The sequence below is a fragment of the Rhinolophus ferrumequinum genome, chromosome 20 (genome assembly GCF_004115265.2).
Source record: "Rhinolophus ferrumequinum isolate MPI-CBG mRhiFer1 chromosome 20, mRhiFer1_v1.p, whole genome shotgun sequence".
In the NCBI taxonomy this organism is placed as follows: domain Eukaryota; kingdom Metazoa; phylum Chordata; class Mammalia; order Chiroptera; family Rhinolophidae; genus Rhinolophus; species Rhinolophus ferrumequinum.
Genome location: NC_046303.1, coordinates 12,393,883 through 12,412,469, shown reverse-complemented (window position 1 = coordinate 12,412,469; position 18,587 = coordinate 12,393,883). Strand labels below are relative to the sequence as shown.

The following is an 18,587-nucleotide window of genomic DNA, read 5'->3' as shown; positions in this document are numbered from 1 at the left end:
GCTTTATAATTTATTTGTTATCCAGTGATGTTGATTTTACATATGAACTTTAGAATCATCTTGCCTAGTTCTAAAGAACAAACAAGTTGGTATTTTCATTATGATCACCTTATATTTATAAATATAGAGAAAATTATCATTTATATGACATTCAATCTTCCTACCCAGGAATAGAATACACAGAGGGTGCCAAAAAAAATGTATACACATTTTAAGAAAGGAAAAAACTATTAAAATTGTAATGCTCAATATATACCAATAACAAATGATGAAAAAACTTTAAAACATTACTGAGACACAGTGAGGATATTGAAAACTACTAGGGGTGCCAAAACAAGGCATACAAGTAATGTGTATACATTTTTTTGGCACCCCCGGTAGTTTTCAATATCTTCACTGTGTCTCAGTAATGTTTTAAAGTTTTTTCATGTCTGTCTTTTCATATTCTGTTAAATTAATGTTTAGGTAGCTTTTGTAAAGTTGCTATTGTAAACACAATTATTTCTTCATAATATTTTCTAACAGTTATTGTTTATATGCAGGAATAGTTTGGGATTTTGTTTCTTGGTTTTGAGAAGCCACTTTCAAATTCTCTTATCGTTTGAAATAACTTGTCTATTGATTCTCTGAGGTTTCCGTGTTTATTGCCATATCATCTTGAAAAATAATTAAAACTCCTCCTTTCCAATTATTATATATTTTATTTTGTTCTTTTATCTAATTGAATAGACTACTACCTCTAGGATAATGATAAATAGTAGTGGCGATAGTGGACGCTTTTGTCTTGTACTTGACTTTAAATGAAATTTATTTAGTCTTCCCCCATTTACCATGATGTGTTTTGAGTTATGTTTAAATATTTTGGAGCAGCTATGGAAAGGACCTTATGATTTTCTTCTTTTGTGCCTGTAATATGATGAATTCAATCAGTAGATTTTTTAGCATTGAAACATCCTTGCATTTAAACCCTACTTGGTTGATGTGTATTCTTTTTAGTGTGTTGCTGAATTCTGTTTACTTACACATATTATTTTTTGTCCTTAATATGCATACGTGAGATTGGTGAGCAGTTCTCGTTCTTCTTCCTTTTTTTTTTTTTTACTGTCTTTCTCCGGTTCGGGTCTGATTGCTTCATGGTAATTAACAGTTCCTTGGAGGTAGAGTTCAAGCTGGAATCTGTGTGGTCTTCATGCTTCTTGGTGGATCTTTGAGAACCTTCTCTTCTGTTTAGATTTCTCCCTTGTTTGGGCCCATTTAATAATTCATATTTTCCTAGAAGGTTATCCATTTCAATCCAGGTTTTCAGAGTCTTCTGCAAAGATTTGAGCAAAATCTTTCAATGTCTTCTATATCTGTTATTATTTCCTTTTCCCATTCTCATGCCTTATTTTGTATATCTGTGCTTTCTCTTTTCCTCATTTTTTTGATTAAGTTAGATAATTACTTTTATTATTTTTTTTCTGTTTTTCAAAGAATAAACTCTTGCATTTATTAGTTTTTCTAATTTCCAAATATATGTTTTTTTAAGTTCGTTGACAAATACTGGTTCTTTTCATCTGCTTTCTTTAGTTTTATGATATTGTTATTCTTGCTTCTTGAGAGTTTTTAATTCTTTGTTTTAGAAATGTAATTTCTTACAGCTATGACTTTTGCTCTGAACCATGCTTTAGCTGTATTCCACAGATTTTCATATGTGATATTTTCATTATCTTTATTTTCTAAGTATTCTTTAATTGGGTTTTTATGTCCTCTTTCTTCGGGGTTATAGAAATCTAGTTTTTATCCCCAAATGAGTTTATATTTCTGAGTTTCCCTTTCCTTATTATTTTGAAATATTTTTCCAGAAAAGGAGGGACCAGAGATATTTCCACTCCACCATGTGAAAAGCAGACCTTGAACTCAAATTTATTTTGAAAAGTGTTTTCTAATTTAAAAGGTTAAAAAGCCCCCTTTCTGATGCCCGTTAGTACAAGTTGCCTTTTCTAGGAAGCCACCATATCTTCAATTAAGAAAATTGTATTTGAAAGAATTTTGCTTTTTGGAGAAGATCATATGCTATTTTTAATTTCTTGAATACTTACCTCAAAGCAGTACTCATTTGGTCCTCACGTTCATGCACATTGGAAAGAAGGAACACACTTTACCTTTTTATAGATGGACCTTCAATCCAGAGCTGGAAAGCAGTTCTCCCAACTATCAAACTATTGCTCTTCCTCCTTGATTCCATCGTTTCTAACATGCCAGGTGAAGCTTTTCTATGTACACTGTACACTTTCAGAACCAAACATCCAAAATATATTTTATTCCCACACTGATAATAAAGTCTACAGTTGGGCAGGAATTTCTCCTGCACTTCTCTTCCACTTCTTATTTGAGCTTGTAATATTTTTCTTTAATAATCATTAAGATGATTATTTCATCATAGATTCACATAGAACTTACATCATGCTCTGCTGTCAATGTGTCTCCACCTTTTGCTTGAGTAGTTGTCATGACCTCTGAAGTAATTATTTTCTATTCCTTCCCCTTCACAATACCAAGGCAATGGTATTTGGCATTACCTTTGACCTTGGCAATGCCACGATACCTAAGACAGACTCCCTATCTTTGCACCTTTGAGGAGACCATGGTTCAGTGTAGGGAGACACACAGGCATGTGAAAAGAAAATTGCCAGAGTGCCTAGTGCCATAATAAGTTGTGAACAAAGTATGATGGAGGCAATTAGCTGCGCCAAAGGGAGAAGGAAATCTGTGCAGAGAACCTGCCACCTGAGCGTGTTTTAAAGGATTAATAGGAATTTTGCAGGTGGCGAAGCCCATCATATACAGCCTGAATGGCATGGAAAGAGACATAGAGATATAAAGAAAAGGTGTGTAAAGAAATATCACAAGTGTGGCGTGGCTAGCGTATACGGTGTATAGCACAGAGTGGAGGAGGAGATATAGAACTTGACTCCACGGTAACCAGCCTTGAAAGGAGTATGTGTTAAATTGGAGAGTGATGCCCTGTCATCTGAGTGGGGAGACCTCCAGTCAGTTTATCAGACTTGGCTGTCAGTGAACTGTGCTTGCTGCCATCGGAAGGAATCTGCCTGGCGACAGATGCCCGGGGCTCCTTACAGCAGGTAGTTTGAAGTTCTAGCAGAACTTCAAACTGGATGAAGGACTGAAGGTGCCAGAATTGCTCTGTCTTTTTCTGCCCCAAGGGGTAGCAGTAGGAATAAGGTAAAAATACTGAAACTAATCTAAAGTCTCGGATGTAAACCTTGAAAGGAACAATTTGTCTTCAAGTCTTGTACCCTGTGGCACCTCCAATCTGCCCGTGATTTCCTCCCTGATTCTCAGAACAGCATTTTCAGGAGTATTTACAATCCTGAGTGAAAAGATACCACTTTAGCCTTAGAGAGTAAAAAACACCCCCCTTATAAAATCTATTAGTAACATCATAAAATAAATAAGACGTGGTACTTTATTTTATAAAAATGACTCATTTTTCGTAACATTGATTGTGGGTTACCATTGAAAAATCAACTCCTTTTGTATACTTAAAGCTTGCCTCAACAGTCCAACATTAGAGATGCCACTTTTCAGAAGCCTCGCTGTTACATAAAATGAGCCTTACTTATGTGTGATTAATATCATGTATTTTTAATAAGGTTAGTTCTTCTTTTAGCTAATTCAAAGGCAGCAAAATTTTTTAAAAAAAAAAGACAGGAAATAAATATTTTCTCCTTTTACCCTTGACAATCACACACTCAATCTTTCTGGCATTTAGCCATAATATAAGTAACTGAGTCAGTGACAAATATTACCAATATCTCCATTTTTCCCTTCACTAAGTACAGTTCAAATATTATAATGCATTAGATGAATGATCTGGGAACAAATTTGCATTTCAATAAGAATCTTATAAAAGGAAACCAATTTATGAACTCATTGTAGGTGTGAGCTCATATTAGATTGGGTTTCCTATTAGATTATGGTTAAAGCATGTCTTCATTTTAGAACTCACATGGACAATCCTTTAAGCATTTCAACAGATAATCAACTTTCATATCCGGTGAGGGCTGAGCAGATCCAGCTTCAGGAGCTATTGGTGTTTCTCAGGTGTCAAAAGTTCTTCAGATCACCCATGTGAGAGGTGAATGGACACTCAGCTTAGTTTCTCTTTCACTTTTGTGTGTCAATTCCAGTTCGAAGTTCAGTATGCCATCTTTATGGATCCAGTCTTCTGAAATTAAATGAGTCTACAGAAAAAGAGCCTTCTCAGCAAAGAACACAATTTCTGACTGTAGGGGTCAGAGACTATCATCCTCCCAGTATTCTAGAACAAGTCTTTTCAAACTTGAGCACGTACAAAACAATCACTTGTTGGTAAGATAATTCCAGAGACTCTGACTCAGTAGGTTGGGGTGCAGTCGTACCTTTCTTACTGGCTTCCATATTCTAGAGCCACTCAAAATGTTGTCCCCAAATGGTGATGAGCTCACCTGGGAGCTTGTTAGAAATGCACACTCCCAGGCCCTGTCCTAGACCTACTGAATCACAATTTACATTTTAACAAAACCCCAGGTGATGCATCCTCCATTCAAGTTTGGGAAGCATTGCTCTAGGTCACTGTTCCCCAAAGCACAAAGACTTAGGTATCACTAGGGAAACCTGAAATGACTTTAGATGGTACATAGAAAAACCTTTCAGTAATCATTGTGTTTATGTTTATTATTACCATCTATTTATGGCAAATGATATTGGTTTTCCGTTTACAGTAATAATTTAAAGCTTCTTTTGCAAAATAAACTTATTTAAGGAAAAGTTAAGTTCAAGGTGTATGTGGATGTGACAAAAACTCTAAAAGTAATGTGTAAACAAATGACTTAAGAGTATGGACTCTGGAGCTAGACATCACGGATTTGAATGCTAGCTCCTCCACTAATTCACTGTGTGACTTTGGGTAACTTTCTGAACCTCTCTGTGCCTCAGTTTCCTCATCTGAAGAATGGAGGTAATAATAGTATCTCTCTGACTGGGGTGTTTGGGGCCTTCAATGGGTCAATATATGAAAAGCTCTAAGTACGAGGCCTGACACATAGTAAGGGCTGTGTCAGAACTCACTTATTTTACTATTATCTAGAACACAAATGTTCAAAGATTTTATTTTACTTTTTTATCCTGTGCTTTTTATTTCCTCCTTCCTTGTCCCCTGCTTTTCTGCTTACTCAGGCCAACATGTCCCACCTCACCAAAAAGGCTAAATATTTCCAGGACTTTTATACCATTGAGGAGAGTGAGAGTAGCAACTTCCATTTAGCCTGTAAGAGAACAGTCTTGGCTGGGAGAGCTGGTATGTGGGGCGAGAAATCTTACAGGTCGGAAGGCCCAGGATAGGGACGTGGCCGAAGAACTGACTCTTTAAGTGATAAAATGACCACAGAAGTGACCACTTATCAACTGTTTTCACCATCACCTGTAGAGAAGGGTTTGTCTGTTTTTTTAAATCCTTTATTATTTTACTTACAGCTTTGGCAACTTTACCACATGTTTTTTGAGAAGCTTTTTATTTGTGGGTTATGGTTTCCTGACTGCAGGGCACCTTTGATAAATAAATGACTGATCTGTAGCACGGCAGGACCCTGCTGAGGCCAAAATGTGAGAAGTGGGTTGCCTCCTGGGGTTCATTTGCCTTTATGAGCTCAGAGGTGAGACATCTCTGTTCATTTCCCTGATTTCACAGCCAAAGGAAAGAGCTTCCGTGTGATAGTGTCAAAACAGAAAAAGTTATGAGGGCATGGAGAACCTTATTCTCAGATTCCTATTGAAATGTATTTTTAGAACCAGCAAAAGACGTTTTCGTCAAATAGTGGCAGTAATCCTTCATGCTCATATTTTTAAACAGGCCCATTTTCTATTTGTGAACAGCTGTAATCTGAGAAACTGCTCTTGGTAAAATAAGTGAGTATGAGAAGAGCAACTGGTAAAATTGTTTACTGTGAATTATTTCTCTCTGAAATAAGTCACAAGGCTCAGTTGGAATGTACACATATCTAACTTTTTATATTAACAAGATAGGCAAGCCCAGCCCACATCTATCGCTGAATGGGTACGGACAGACTCATCAGGTGGGGACAGAAGGGGAGCAGAGGGTAGGAGAGAAAAGCAATCACCTATACCTTAATTAATATATCTGTCAGGAAAAAGTCTTCACAGCCATCAAGTACTGCATATAAAAGTAGCCATCCATACTCCTACTCCCACCTCCACCCCCACCAGTTCCAGGATGAAGAGGTTGCACTATGGTAATCTGTGTGTCCTATGTGACCTGCAGACACGTTCGTTTGGCCCATTGCATCTTTTAATGCTTTTACAATTAGTTATCCACATTTCAAAACTGTATTTCTCACACAAAAATCGGGATTTGGAGCCTTTGGGAGAAAAAGAGGGAGAATCTGGCCAATACTGTGCTTGCTTTCCCACTGAATATCAATCAGCGAGAGCTGAGAGGGGACTGCCCACTCCAGACCCAGGCCATCGCACCTGTTAGCCAAGGCCCCTCCACACCTTGTCCATCCACTGCTTACTCACCTCTGAGTCAATGGTCACAAATCAGTTCCCTGCAAGGGATGCTGGTAAAAGGAGTTCCTGACTTCTGTCTGGGGGAGGCTGCTTGTGTCATTTCTCATAATGTGAGAAATTCCCCAGATATAGAAAAGTGTTCAAAAGACGGTCGAGGGCCATGACAAGGCAGGTGTCCACCCATACCCAAGGACGGAGACACTTGCAAAGCAGTTTAGTGTCATTCAAGCCCCTCTGTGATCCAGCCTTTTCCTCTTTTCTCCCCCACACATAGCGCCTTCCAGGCTGCTTGTGCCATTGTTCCATTTCAATATCTCTGCTTCTATGCTACTCCCTCCAACTAGACCAGACTCCGATAGCCACCTTTTTACCTGTTGAAAAATGCAATAGCTTTACCAAACATTGATTTATCATTCCCCGCCTCCTTGTGTTTGAATCAATCATGACTTTCCCTAGGTCTCCACCCCTCTCCTGGGGCATTTATCCTACTCCATCTTTTCTTATAGTTATTGTGGCGATGGAGATAGTGGTGGTGTGATGATGATAAATATGGCTTCCAATTAAGTGTCTGCTGTGTACCAGGACCTGTATTCTGTTCTTCATATGCAGTCTTTGTTTTACTCTTGGTAACAAACTAAAAATTAAGCATTCTACATAGCTATTTTACAAATAAAGACAATGAGGCCCACTAAGGTGACCAAGGCCATAGAGCTAGAAAAAAGCAGAGGCAGAAGTAGAACCCAGGTCTGTCTGACTCTACGGCCAGTACTGTCGCCTGTATTCGGGGTCTCACGTGGAAGCGGTGGTAATTCTGTTCCCTTTGCCACCCTCTCATGGTGCTTGAATACCTAACCTGCCTCTCGACGCTGCTTTCCAGAGTTATTTGATGAGTTGGGAGAAAATATTAAAAGGCCTTTGAGAGTCTGGCTTTTTTTTATCCTGAGCATTTAAAAATACATTACAGAGTAAAATAACATTTTCAAATGTGTCAGGAGAGCACAAAGCATCAAAGAGCTTATGGGTACAGCCTGTGACTTCCTGGGGCTCTGCATTCTTGACTGTCAGATTTGTCAAATACTTCTCTGGATAATTGCTTAATTAATATATCTGTCAGGAAAAAGTCTTCACAGCCATCAAGTACTGCATATAAAAATATCCTGTAATCTTAGAGTGTGAAGATCATTCCTGTGATTGCAGCAAAACAGAAGCCCAGTGGTCCCTAATCATTCTCAGATCTATAAGGATAAAACTCGTCTAGGTATCTACCCAAAAAATCTGAAAACATTGACCCGTAAAGATGTATGTACCCCTATGTTCATTGCAGCATTATTCATGGTGGCCAAGACGTGGAAACAACCAAAGTGTCCTTCGATAGATGATTGGATAAAAATGTGGTACATATATACAATGAAATATTACTCTACTCAGCAATAAGAAAAGATGAAATACTGCCATTTGTGACAACATAGATAGATCTTAAGATTATCATGCTAAGTGAAATAAGTCAGACATAAAAATTTGAGAGCCGTATGATTTTACTCATATAGGGATATAAAACTGAAAGCAACAAATGAACAAGACAAATAAAAACTCATAGACACAGACAACAATTTAGTTTTACCAGAGGGTAAGGGAGTGGGAGTGGTAGAAGAGAGTAAAGAGGGTCAAATATTTGGTGATGGAAGGAGAATTGACTTTGGGTAGTGAACACACAATGCAACAGATAGATGATGGATTATAGAATTGTCTCTTGAAACCTATAGAATTTTACTAACCAATGTCACCCCAATAAATTAAAAAAGATAGGTGGCAGTAAGGATGCCTAGGTTAGGGGAAGCAAGTAGAATTATACTTACCTATATGAGGTCCCTTTCATTTGAGGGTCTCAGAAATATTTTAAATCTTTGCGCAATGGAAGCAGAGAGGTAATACGGCCTGAATTATACCAAGTTCGTAAAACAAAGAAATGAGGTTTGGGATCAGAAAGGCCAGGGCTTTAACTCGGCTCTGGTACTCTTTCTGAAATTTAGTAGAAACTCCGTAACCTCTCTGAGACAAAATTTGGTTATCTGTCATACGGAAGTGACAGAGTCTACCACAGAGCCGTTGAGAGGATTAAAAGAAACAGCAGATTATAAGTACCTAGTGCACTGCTGAGCACACACAAGGGCTTCAAAAAGTCAGACTTGCGGTCCTCATTATTGCCGGACGCCATAGTTTGCTCATCACCTACTCGCTAAACTTTACTCGTGGCCCCAAGGTCAATACTCACAGGCACTTTCATGGTCATTCAAAGATACACACAAAGGGGGGGGAAACTTGAGTGGCCCGACGCATGTGTTTCCAGCTGAGATCCAACAGGGCACACTCTGCCTCCTTGTTTCAGCTCTCATACTGTAAACGAGAGTCCTTTACACATTCTGTGTAGGGCCATGTTATTCAAATGTTTGCACTTTCTGATGGTGATTTCACTGTTTTAAACGGCCCTCCACGGGTCACGCAGAAGTTCTGTCTAGTGTTCTTGAGCGCACAAAGGCTGTGGTCGGCCTCGTGGAGAAAATGTGTGTATTAGATAAGCTTCATTCAGGCGTGAGTGACACTGCAGTTGGCACAAGTCCAATGTTAATGTGTCAACAACATATATTAAGTAAGGTGTCTTTAAGCAGAAACACATAAAACAAGATTCTGTATTAATGAGGTGACAAAAATCTTGTGACCAGATGTTCATAGGAACCTGTATTTCTTCTAGGAGGAATGAATGGTTCAGTATTTGTTAACTCAGTGTACATGGCAACTTTGTAAAACATAAATAGTATCACCAATAGTGAGAGTCAGCCGTATTCAATTTAGTTCCTATATTAGGTAAATTAAACATGAGTGGCTACAACATCGTAACTCCAAACTCTCCACGACTTAACGCAGCAGAAGTTGATTTTTCATGTATGTAAAGCCTAATCGGGTGTTGGGCAGATGGCCTTTAAAAAGTGAGTCAGGAATCTAGGTTCCTGACATCTTTTGGTTCTCCCCACACATAGGAAATTTACTGCCAGCCAATGGATGGAGGAAGAGAGAGAAGTTGTGGGTAGAAGGGCTTTATGGGCCCATGCTACAAGTACAGCACATCACTCTGCCTTCATTCTATTGGCCAGAGCTCAGTCCCATGGTCACAACTACTTGCAAAGGAGTCTGGGAGATATAATCTAGCTGTGTGCTGAAGGGTTATGTGAATAGCTTTGCTGCAATTCTCCTCAAAGGACCTTCCTCTGGTCATTTTTCCTTAGATAAATGGCAAAACCCTTACGTCTGCAACACCTAAAATTTTTAAAGTTACTCTTCTAATCCCTTTCCAGTTCTCAGAGGTAAGAATATTAACATGGAATGATACCTTGTCAGAACATAGGCCTTGTTCTGACCTGCCAGTGACTAAAGAGACAAAAGAAATACAAATTCACGCCTGCCTAAGTGTGATGGTTATTCCTGTTTCTGCGTCAATTGTTTTTAGATTCTCATATAGATTTTCCTCCTTCTTGTAAACGGTGGGGTGGTTCTGAATACAGGTCTTAAGCCTTTGGAATATGTCTTGATATGGATTCTAAGACACACATACACATACACACACAGGCACGTGGTCACACGGCCACTACACAAAGGTTTACCACATTGATTTGGAGATCAGACAACCTACAATATTAACTGTTTGAAACATAACCGTGTTTGAAGAATCATGCCAAGAAGCCCTCTGTGTAGTAAACACCAGATACGAAGTCTTTGCAGAGGAGAAGTGTCATACCCTCCCCCAGTTGATTGTGTAGAACAAACAGAGGAGCAGCAAGAAAAGTTAAGAGCTGACAGTAGAGCAGGAAGCAGGAAACTGACTAATGCCTTTGTAAGCCGTGCTCAAGGCAGGCATCATAAGTAACGAGTAACGTGGAGCCTGCGACGTTCAGAAAAGGTTAATCTTCATTCCATTTGCTCTGCAAAGGAAAATGGGCGTATGTACAGAATAGTTTCAAATTGCATCGGAAATGATAAAACTTCAGGTTTAATGCTAACAAGGTAGAAATCAGTTACTTGGAAACATCATTATGAAATGAGGTGTTGTTATCTATGTATTTATATACCCTATTAATATTGAGACATAAATTGCTATATTTTATTGGTTTTATCACCTAGTTCTCTCCAGCATCTGGCTACTGTTTCAGTCTGTAGCACTTGACACAATGCCTGCTTCACAATGGACACTCAGTACTTATTGGAAGAAAAAAAGGAAGGGAGGGAGGGAAGGAGGGAGGAAGAAAGAAAGGGAGGGAGGAAACTATAATACCCGTATGTGTGTACGACATGTATTGCCTGTGCATGAATAAAGATATCCAAGTTTAAACCTATCCCTTTTCTCCTTTTCAGGGCAGAAACCATTCTTTGGGATCATTCACAAGCAAGAGACAGCGACGCTGTGACATATGCCAGTGCCACCGCCACCACCACCCCCTCCTTTGCCTCCACCTCCCCCGCCTCTGGGGGCTCCTCCACCTCCCCCGCCTGTGGGGGCTCCTCCCCCTCCCCCGCCATCAGCACCTCCGGTAAGACCTGTTTTTCTGTCTGATTCACTGTCCAGCATAAGCTGCTTTGAATACACTTGACCAGAAGGTGTTCAATGTTCAAAACCAGCCTCCACCCAACTACCTCCCTTTGACAGGTGGCATCAGGCAGCTGGCTCTGGCAGCTCCAGCGTCTGATTCCAAACGAGCCTGGCCAGGTATTTCTCTTGCCATTCCTCTACCTCAGGGTCGTCTGTCTACAAACGTCTACACAATTTCTCCTCTAATTCCTGCTGCTCAATACAGGCTTCCCGAGTCTCCCATTTCACTGGAAACCTCCGATAAGATCCCCTGCTGAAGTGCACAGCCAATGAGGCATGCTGCAAAGCCAAGTTCCCGTGTGTAATTGGACGGTGACAATGATAGCCTGGGCTTCAGTTGCCTGCTTCTGGACCCAAGTCAGAGAAGTGTCATATGCAATGCCATAACGAAATACAAAGCGCTAAATGAAATGTACCTATCTATGCAAGACTGAATTCAGTCTATTTCAATTTGTGTTGCCGGATACTCTCTCTTGGTTTAATGGTTTGGTTTCCATTTAGAAGGAGAGGCACAGAGCCTGGATGTTTTGTTTTAGAGCAGGAATTCTCAACCTTGGTACCACTGACATCTGAAGGCAGGTAATTTTTTTTTTTTTTTGTCATGGAGGGCTTTTCTGTGCGTTGTAAGATGTTTAACAACATCCCTAGCTAATGCCTACTAGGTGCCAGTAGCACGCCCCCCAATTGTGACAATCAAAAATGTCCCCAGATATTGCTAAACGTCCCCTGTGGGACAAAATCACCCCCTTTGTTATAGAAGGATGTGAGTGCTTAATGAACCTTTGCTATGAGGAAAAGCTAGAGTACTTCTTATATCTTCATTCTCCACTCCACGAGCTACTTCAGAGAGCGAGGCTTAGCATAAAACTGCAGCAGCCCCTGTTTTCAATGGAAGATAAAAGATACGGGTGCCATGGCGATATGGCACCAGAGGCAGGGCTGCCTAGGGATGATATGAGCCGAGTCAGCTGAGCCCAGGAATTGAGCCTCTCCTGCCATCTTCCCTTGGGGCTCACTCCTCTCCTCAGATGCATGGATGACGTGACCCTGGGGAGAACTGCTTAAGAAGGGAGGGCCAAAGAGCCCGGTGCATAGCCACAGGCCATGGTAAGAGCAATAGTATGTCTGTCATGTCACCCGCTATGACGTTCGCTGTGCATGCCAACCATATCTGAAGTACCAGGGACATGCACCTGCCTGAAACTTGGCCCTTGCCCTTAAAGATAGTGGAAGGTAAGCATATAAGGTGTATTACATCTGAAAGCTCTCTAACTGGTATACAGAAAGAGGAGGACTCGGTATTGAAGTGCCACTGCTGAATTTGACCCCACAGGGGATGAAGGAGATGAACAGTTTATAAGTGAAGGAAACATTCATGAAACTGTCACGTGGAGCTTACACAGACTTCTTTGCTAGCACCAAAGAAGTAAAGCTTTAATAACCACAAAAACCACAATACACCCATCAACGTAGCCAGAATAAACTTATTATAAACCGTATTCTTGGGGACTGGGGGAAATAAGCCCTTTTTAAAAATATTTCTGGCGACACACAAATACCTGGGACTCAATGGTGAATGGGTCTTTCTAGAGTGTTCTCTGGCAGAAAACAATAAACCTGAATGTATCATACTTTTTCCTCTGATAATCAGGTAGTTTTATGTTTGAGACTGACTTAAGAATTTAACCCTAGAGGAACCAAAAAGAATTTATCCAAGGATGTGCACAGAAATGCAATTTATTCCAGTGAAAAGTTAGATCTTAAATGGCTTATGAGAACTAAATGACATGTGTTATATCATGCTGTTAATTAAAAATTGCATTATGCCTTAGTGTTAATTAAAAATTACATTTATAACTGTGCTGATTTGGAACGTCGACATGAAATGATGGGTTAAAAACAATGAAATCAACTCTATAATATATGTAATAAATAGTGAAGATCAGAAGAAAATTTTAAATGCTGATAAATAAAACTTTTAATTTCATTAGAGAATTATTTTTCTTGAACGGTGCTTAAATTCATAACAAACAAAAATAATTCTACATTCAGTTCATTATTTTTGTTTTTTACAAGATTTTTAATTAAAATACAGCTTACATACAATATTGTGTTAGGTTCAGGTGTACATCATAGTTATTCACCAGTACCCACCTAACATTATACAGTGTTATTACCACATACTGATCTTATTCCCTATGCTAAAGAAGTGATCACCGTGATAAGCCCAGCAACCATCCGCCACTGCACCTACCACATTATCATAATATTTTCCCTACATTTAAAATTTTTCAATTAGTGTTGACATTCAATATTATTCTATATTAGCTTCCAGGGTACAGCATAGTGGTTAGACATTTGTATAATTTAGGAAGTGATCCCCCTGACTAGTACCCACCTGGCACTGTACATAGTTATTAACATGTGAATGATTATATTCCTTATACTTTCCATCCCCCTGATTACTGTGTAACAACCAATTTGTACTTCTTAATCCCTTCCGCTTGTCATCTACTCCTAACCCCCCTCCCATCTTAAAGAAGTCCCTCTAAGATTCCTTCTAATATTGGTTTGGTGGGGATGAACTCCTTTAGCTTTTTTTTTTTTTTTTTTTGTCTGGGAAGCTCTGTATCGGTCCTTCAATTCTAAATGATAGCTTTGCAGGGTAGAGCAATTTTGGTTGTATGTCCTTGCTTTTCATAACTTTGGATATTTCCTGCCAATCCCTTCTGACCTGTAAAGTTTCTGTTGAGAAATCAGCTGATAATCTTATGGGAGCTCCCTTGTAGGTGACTAATTGCTTTTCTCTTGCTACTTTTATGATTCTCTCTATGTCTTTAACCTTTGGCATTTTAATTGTGATGTGTCTTGGGGCTGGGCTCTTTAGGTTTATCTTGTTTGGGACTCTCTGTGCTTGCTGGGCTTGTGTATCTATTTCCTTCTCTAGTTAGGGAAGTTTTCTGTCATTATTTCTTAAAATATGTTTTCAATTTCTTGCTCTCTCTCTTCTCCTTCTGGTACCCCAATAATGCGAATGTTGGTATACTTCATGTTGTCCCAGAGGCCCCTTAAACTCTCCTCAATTTTTTGGATTCTTTTTTCTTTTTGTTGTTCTGATTGGGTGTTTTCTGCTACCTTAGCTACCACACAACTAGTTCTATCTTCTGCTTCATCTAATCTGTTGATTCCCTATAATGTATTCTTCATTTCCATTATTGTACTCTTTATGTCTGACTGATTCTTTTTTGTTTTCTATATCCATTTTTATGTTTCCTATCTCTTTGTTGAAGTTCTTCCTGAGGTCATTGAACATCCTTATAACCAGTGTTTGGAACTCTGTGTCTTGTAGATTGCTTGTCTCCATTTTGCTTAGTTCTTTTTCTGGAACTTTGTTCTGTTCTTTTATTTGGGACATGTTTCCTTGTCTCCCCATTTTGGCTGCCTCCCTGTGTTTGATTCTATGTATTAGGTAGAGCTGCTGTGTCTTCCAGTCTTAGTAGAGTGGCCTTATGCAGTAGGTGCTGTGGGGCTCAGTGGCTCAGCCTTTCTGATCACCTGAGCCACGCCCTCCAGGTATGTCCCTTGTGTGAGTTGTGTATGCCCTCTTCTTGTATTTGAGCCTTGGTTGATATTTGCACATCAGTGGGAAGGACTGACAACGTGTTGTAAGGACTTACCTTGTCTACAGTGGAGGAGTTGTTGTACAGGGGCTGACCCTAATCTTCCCCTTGGGGGTGTGGTTCTTGGAGGCAGCTGGGTGATGCTCCAGCTCATTTTGAAGTTGGCCACTGGGGGCACTAGCCCCGGGACCACCTTGGAGAATACCTGCTGTAGGTTGAGTTCAGCCACAGCACAAGCCCCAACCAGGGCTACCTGCAGGAGCCACAGAGAAATTCACAGATGTCTGCTGCCCGTGCCATGCTTGGAAGCACCTTGAGAGGCCAAGCCGCGAACCAAGGCCAGCTGCTACTAGTGCCGGGCTTAGGGCTGCTCAGCCAGAGGTACAGGACACGCTCAAGCCAGATGCTGATTGTCTGAGTTCCATGAACCTTTGAGAGACCTTAGGAAAGTCTGCAGCATGAGCTAAGGCAGGTAGTTTGTACGAAAAATCCACTGGAAGTGGCGTGGGTGTGCCTGAAATTTGGGCAGGGTGTGGTCTCAGAATCACCAGGACCTGGTAAACAAATGGTGTCAGCCTGCTTGATGGAGACCCAGATTGGCCTACACCTGCGTCTACATGCCAGGAATGGGGAGGGCTCAACAAAGAAACAATGGCCTCTGGCAGCTCCTCTGTCCAGGAAAAAAGCTGCTTCTCCAGCCCCCGGGCCAAGCCAGACAACTCAGTTCCCCACCATGTATTCCTGCCACCTTTCCAGCTGCTGCCCCAGCCCTGGAGCTCAGAGCAAGGGATTCCGTCGGTGGGTAAGTCCACATGGTCCCTTTAACAGGAGCGCCTGGGAGTGCAGCTGCCCTCTGTCTCACTCAGTCACAATCTCCGCTGGTTTTCACAATCAGAAATGATGGGGACTTCTCTGTCTGGCACCAGAACCCTGGGCTGGGGTGGGCCTGGAAACTCTCATTCTTCAGGGGGATGGGAGGGGACCTCCACAACTGAAATATTCTTCCTAATCTTTAATGGTCACACAGGGTGTGGGACCAGCCTGTTCCTCGTCTCTGCTCCTTTTACCAGTCTGCAGTTGACTTCTTCTGCATGTCCTTAGTTGAAAGGCTTCAGTTCAGCTTAATTTTAGGTGATTCTCAATAATGGTTGTTTTATAGATTAGTTGTTATTTTGATCTGGTTGTGAGAAACGGTAAGCATAGCATTTACCTATTGCGCCATCTTGACCAGACTCCAAATACCTCTATTTTTTTTTGCATTCCCTCCTTCTTTCTTTCTTTCTTTCTTTCTTTCTTTCTTTCTTTCTTTCTTTCTTTCTTTCTTTCTTTCTTTCTTTTGCCATCTGTCTCATGGAGGATCAGATTAATCTAGGATAAAAATAACCGTGTAAATTTTAATATTTTTAAAAACATATTTTTCTACAATCTGGGAAAATATTTATAATGCATATTAAAAGTGAATAATTAACGTCCTTAGTGTATAAAGAGCTCTTACAAGCTAATATGGAAAGGATGAATATAAAAATGGGCATAGAATATGCCCAGGAGGAAGAAATACAAATGTTTCAATCTCACTACAATTGAATAAACACAAATTAAAATCATGAGAAACCATTTTCATCTATCAACTTCGTGATGATACTTTTTAAATGTTGGCTGGGGTGTTAGGAACCAAGCACTCTTAATAGGAGCAAAAATTGGTATAATTTCCTAAAACACAATTATTAATTTAGATCAAAACCCTTTTTAAAAATGGGTATACTCTATGGCCCTATTTCATTTCCAGTAAATTTTTTTAAGTAGCTAATTATAGATGTACAGAAATATTTAGCTATAGGATATTAATTAAAGCATTGCTTGTAATACCAACCAAAAAAGAAAGAAAAGAAAATGTCAATTTTTAATACCAGGCAATTCAATAAATAAATTATTATGTAATCCACAAAATGGTATACTAAGTAGCCATTAAAAATCATATCAAAATTATTTTGTAACTTCCAGTGTAATGATTGACTCAGGTAAGGATCATCCATAAAAGCTAAAACTACTTAGTGAAAGGATTTTTGCGAACAGGATGCTCACCAGATCCTAAGATTACTTCTAATGACAAAGGGAAAAATGTACCTTTAAAATGGATCAAACTTGTGTTCACTAGAATGGAATGACCTTATATCACAAATCTTTTGCTGTGCTCCAACAAGAAATGCCTACCATCCCCTTGTAGTAATCTGCCAAAAATGAATATACTCCTAAACAAACAATTGGACACATCCAGAATGTAGGACCTTCTACAACAGACGTTGACAAACTAGAGCAGAGCCCATGGTCTACTTTTTGTGTAGCCTTTGGGCTAAGAATGATTTTTGACATTTTCAAATGGTGAAGAAAAATAATATTTCGTGACATCTGAAAATTATGTGAAATTCAAATTTTGGTCCTTAAGTTTTATTGGACCTCAACCATGCTCATTGATTTGCATATTGTCTTTGGCTGCTTTCATGGTACAGTGGCAGAATACCAATTAAACAATTTGGTATTGCCCCCACCAAAATTTCCGTTCTTCTCACTAGTTGAGCTGTATTTTTAAAATTATACTCAATTCTTATTATATTTTGAATTTCAACAGTAACAAATTTGTGGAAATGTGTTTTCTTTTGTGCTATATAGTATTTCCTTATTTTATATATATATATTATGTAGTATTCCCATGATTTTGCCTCTCGGCCCACAATGCCTAAAATATTTATTGTCTGGCTCTTGAAGGAAAACGTTTGTCAACATCTACAAGTTTGTCCTGCAAGACAGCCGGCTTCATCCAGCCTTCCTTTGGTCAACAGCAGCCAGTGGGCTTGCATCAGATTATGTCCCTCCCCTGCACCACTTTTGAAGGACTTGCCATCCCTCCCTTAGCGGTAGCCCACTCCACCGGCATGAGCTGGCCCCTGCCTACTTCTGAGACGTCGTACCATGCCCCCTCCCTGTGTCTCCTACTGTAGAACTTGAACATAACTGGTCCTTCTTCCTGGACACCTTTCTGCTCATCTCAGCTCAGATGTCACTCCTTGGAGCATCATTTCTTTGCACCCCAAACTGACATTTATAACACACTTTTAAAACCCTCCTTCATAGCAGTTATCAGGTTTTAATTTTGTTTTTATTTGACCGGGGTCCACGTTTTATGGTTTCAGTCTTTTCTGTCCTTAGTGCTTAGCTCACACCAGACACTCCGCTCATTGAATGAATGAATGGATAGATACATACACGCATGCATGAATATCTGGATAAATAGGGTTAAATCTCTTCATAACCAATGTGCAGGACTTCAAACATCCGTGCTCATGGACCAGCATGGCAGATTTCACCATACGTGATCTTTGCAAGTAGGGGACATTTTTGTGTGATATGTCTGGGCGTCTGTAATGAAAAGCATCCTACCAGGCATCACCTTAGTTCTGGAAGGTCTGGGGCTTAGACCAGGGCTAAAAGCTTTTTGGTTTCTTCCTCCCACTTCTCCCGTCTCTCCTCCTGGTCTCCTTCTCTTCTCTAATGTGCTTTTTTTTTTTTTTTCCCTAAGAACGTGGGAGTGGAACGGGAAGAAGGGCTGATGCAGTATTCTGATGTTTGGGAGAAAGCTTTAACTGAAAGCCAGAGAGCCCTCACCATCTTGTTTCCCTGTTTTTCTTGCTCCTTATTCCCCTGTCTATTGACTCCCTATCTCATCCCTTTAAAATCCAGTAACAATATAAAAGTTGCCTGCC

The 18,587-nt window shown here is 39.9% G+C and overlaps 1 protein-coding gene across 3 annotated transcripts in view; it reads left to right on the top strand.

Moving 5' to 3' along the window:
* The window catches only part of WIPF3 (WAS/WASL interacting protein family member 3), an 81,335-nt gene that overhangs the window by 11,353 nt on the left and 51,395 nt on the right, over positions 1–18,587 (top strand). For 2 of the 3 annotated variants that reach the window (XM_033088665.1, XM_033088664.1), the window contains exon 2: positions 10,975–11,150. In XM_033088665.1, coding sequence (XP_032944556.1) covers positions 11,031–11,150 — 120 coding nt within the window. In that variant the 5' untranslated portion in view covers positions 10,975–11,030. Of the gene's footprint in view, positions 1–10,974; positions 11,151–15,558; positions 15,632–18,587 lie in introns of those variants that run through there. The other variant, XM_033088667.1, reaches the window with a different exon arrangement.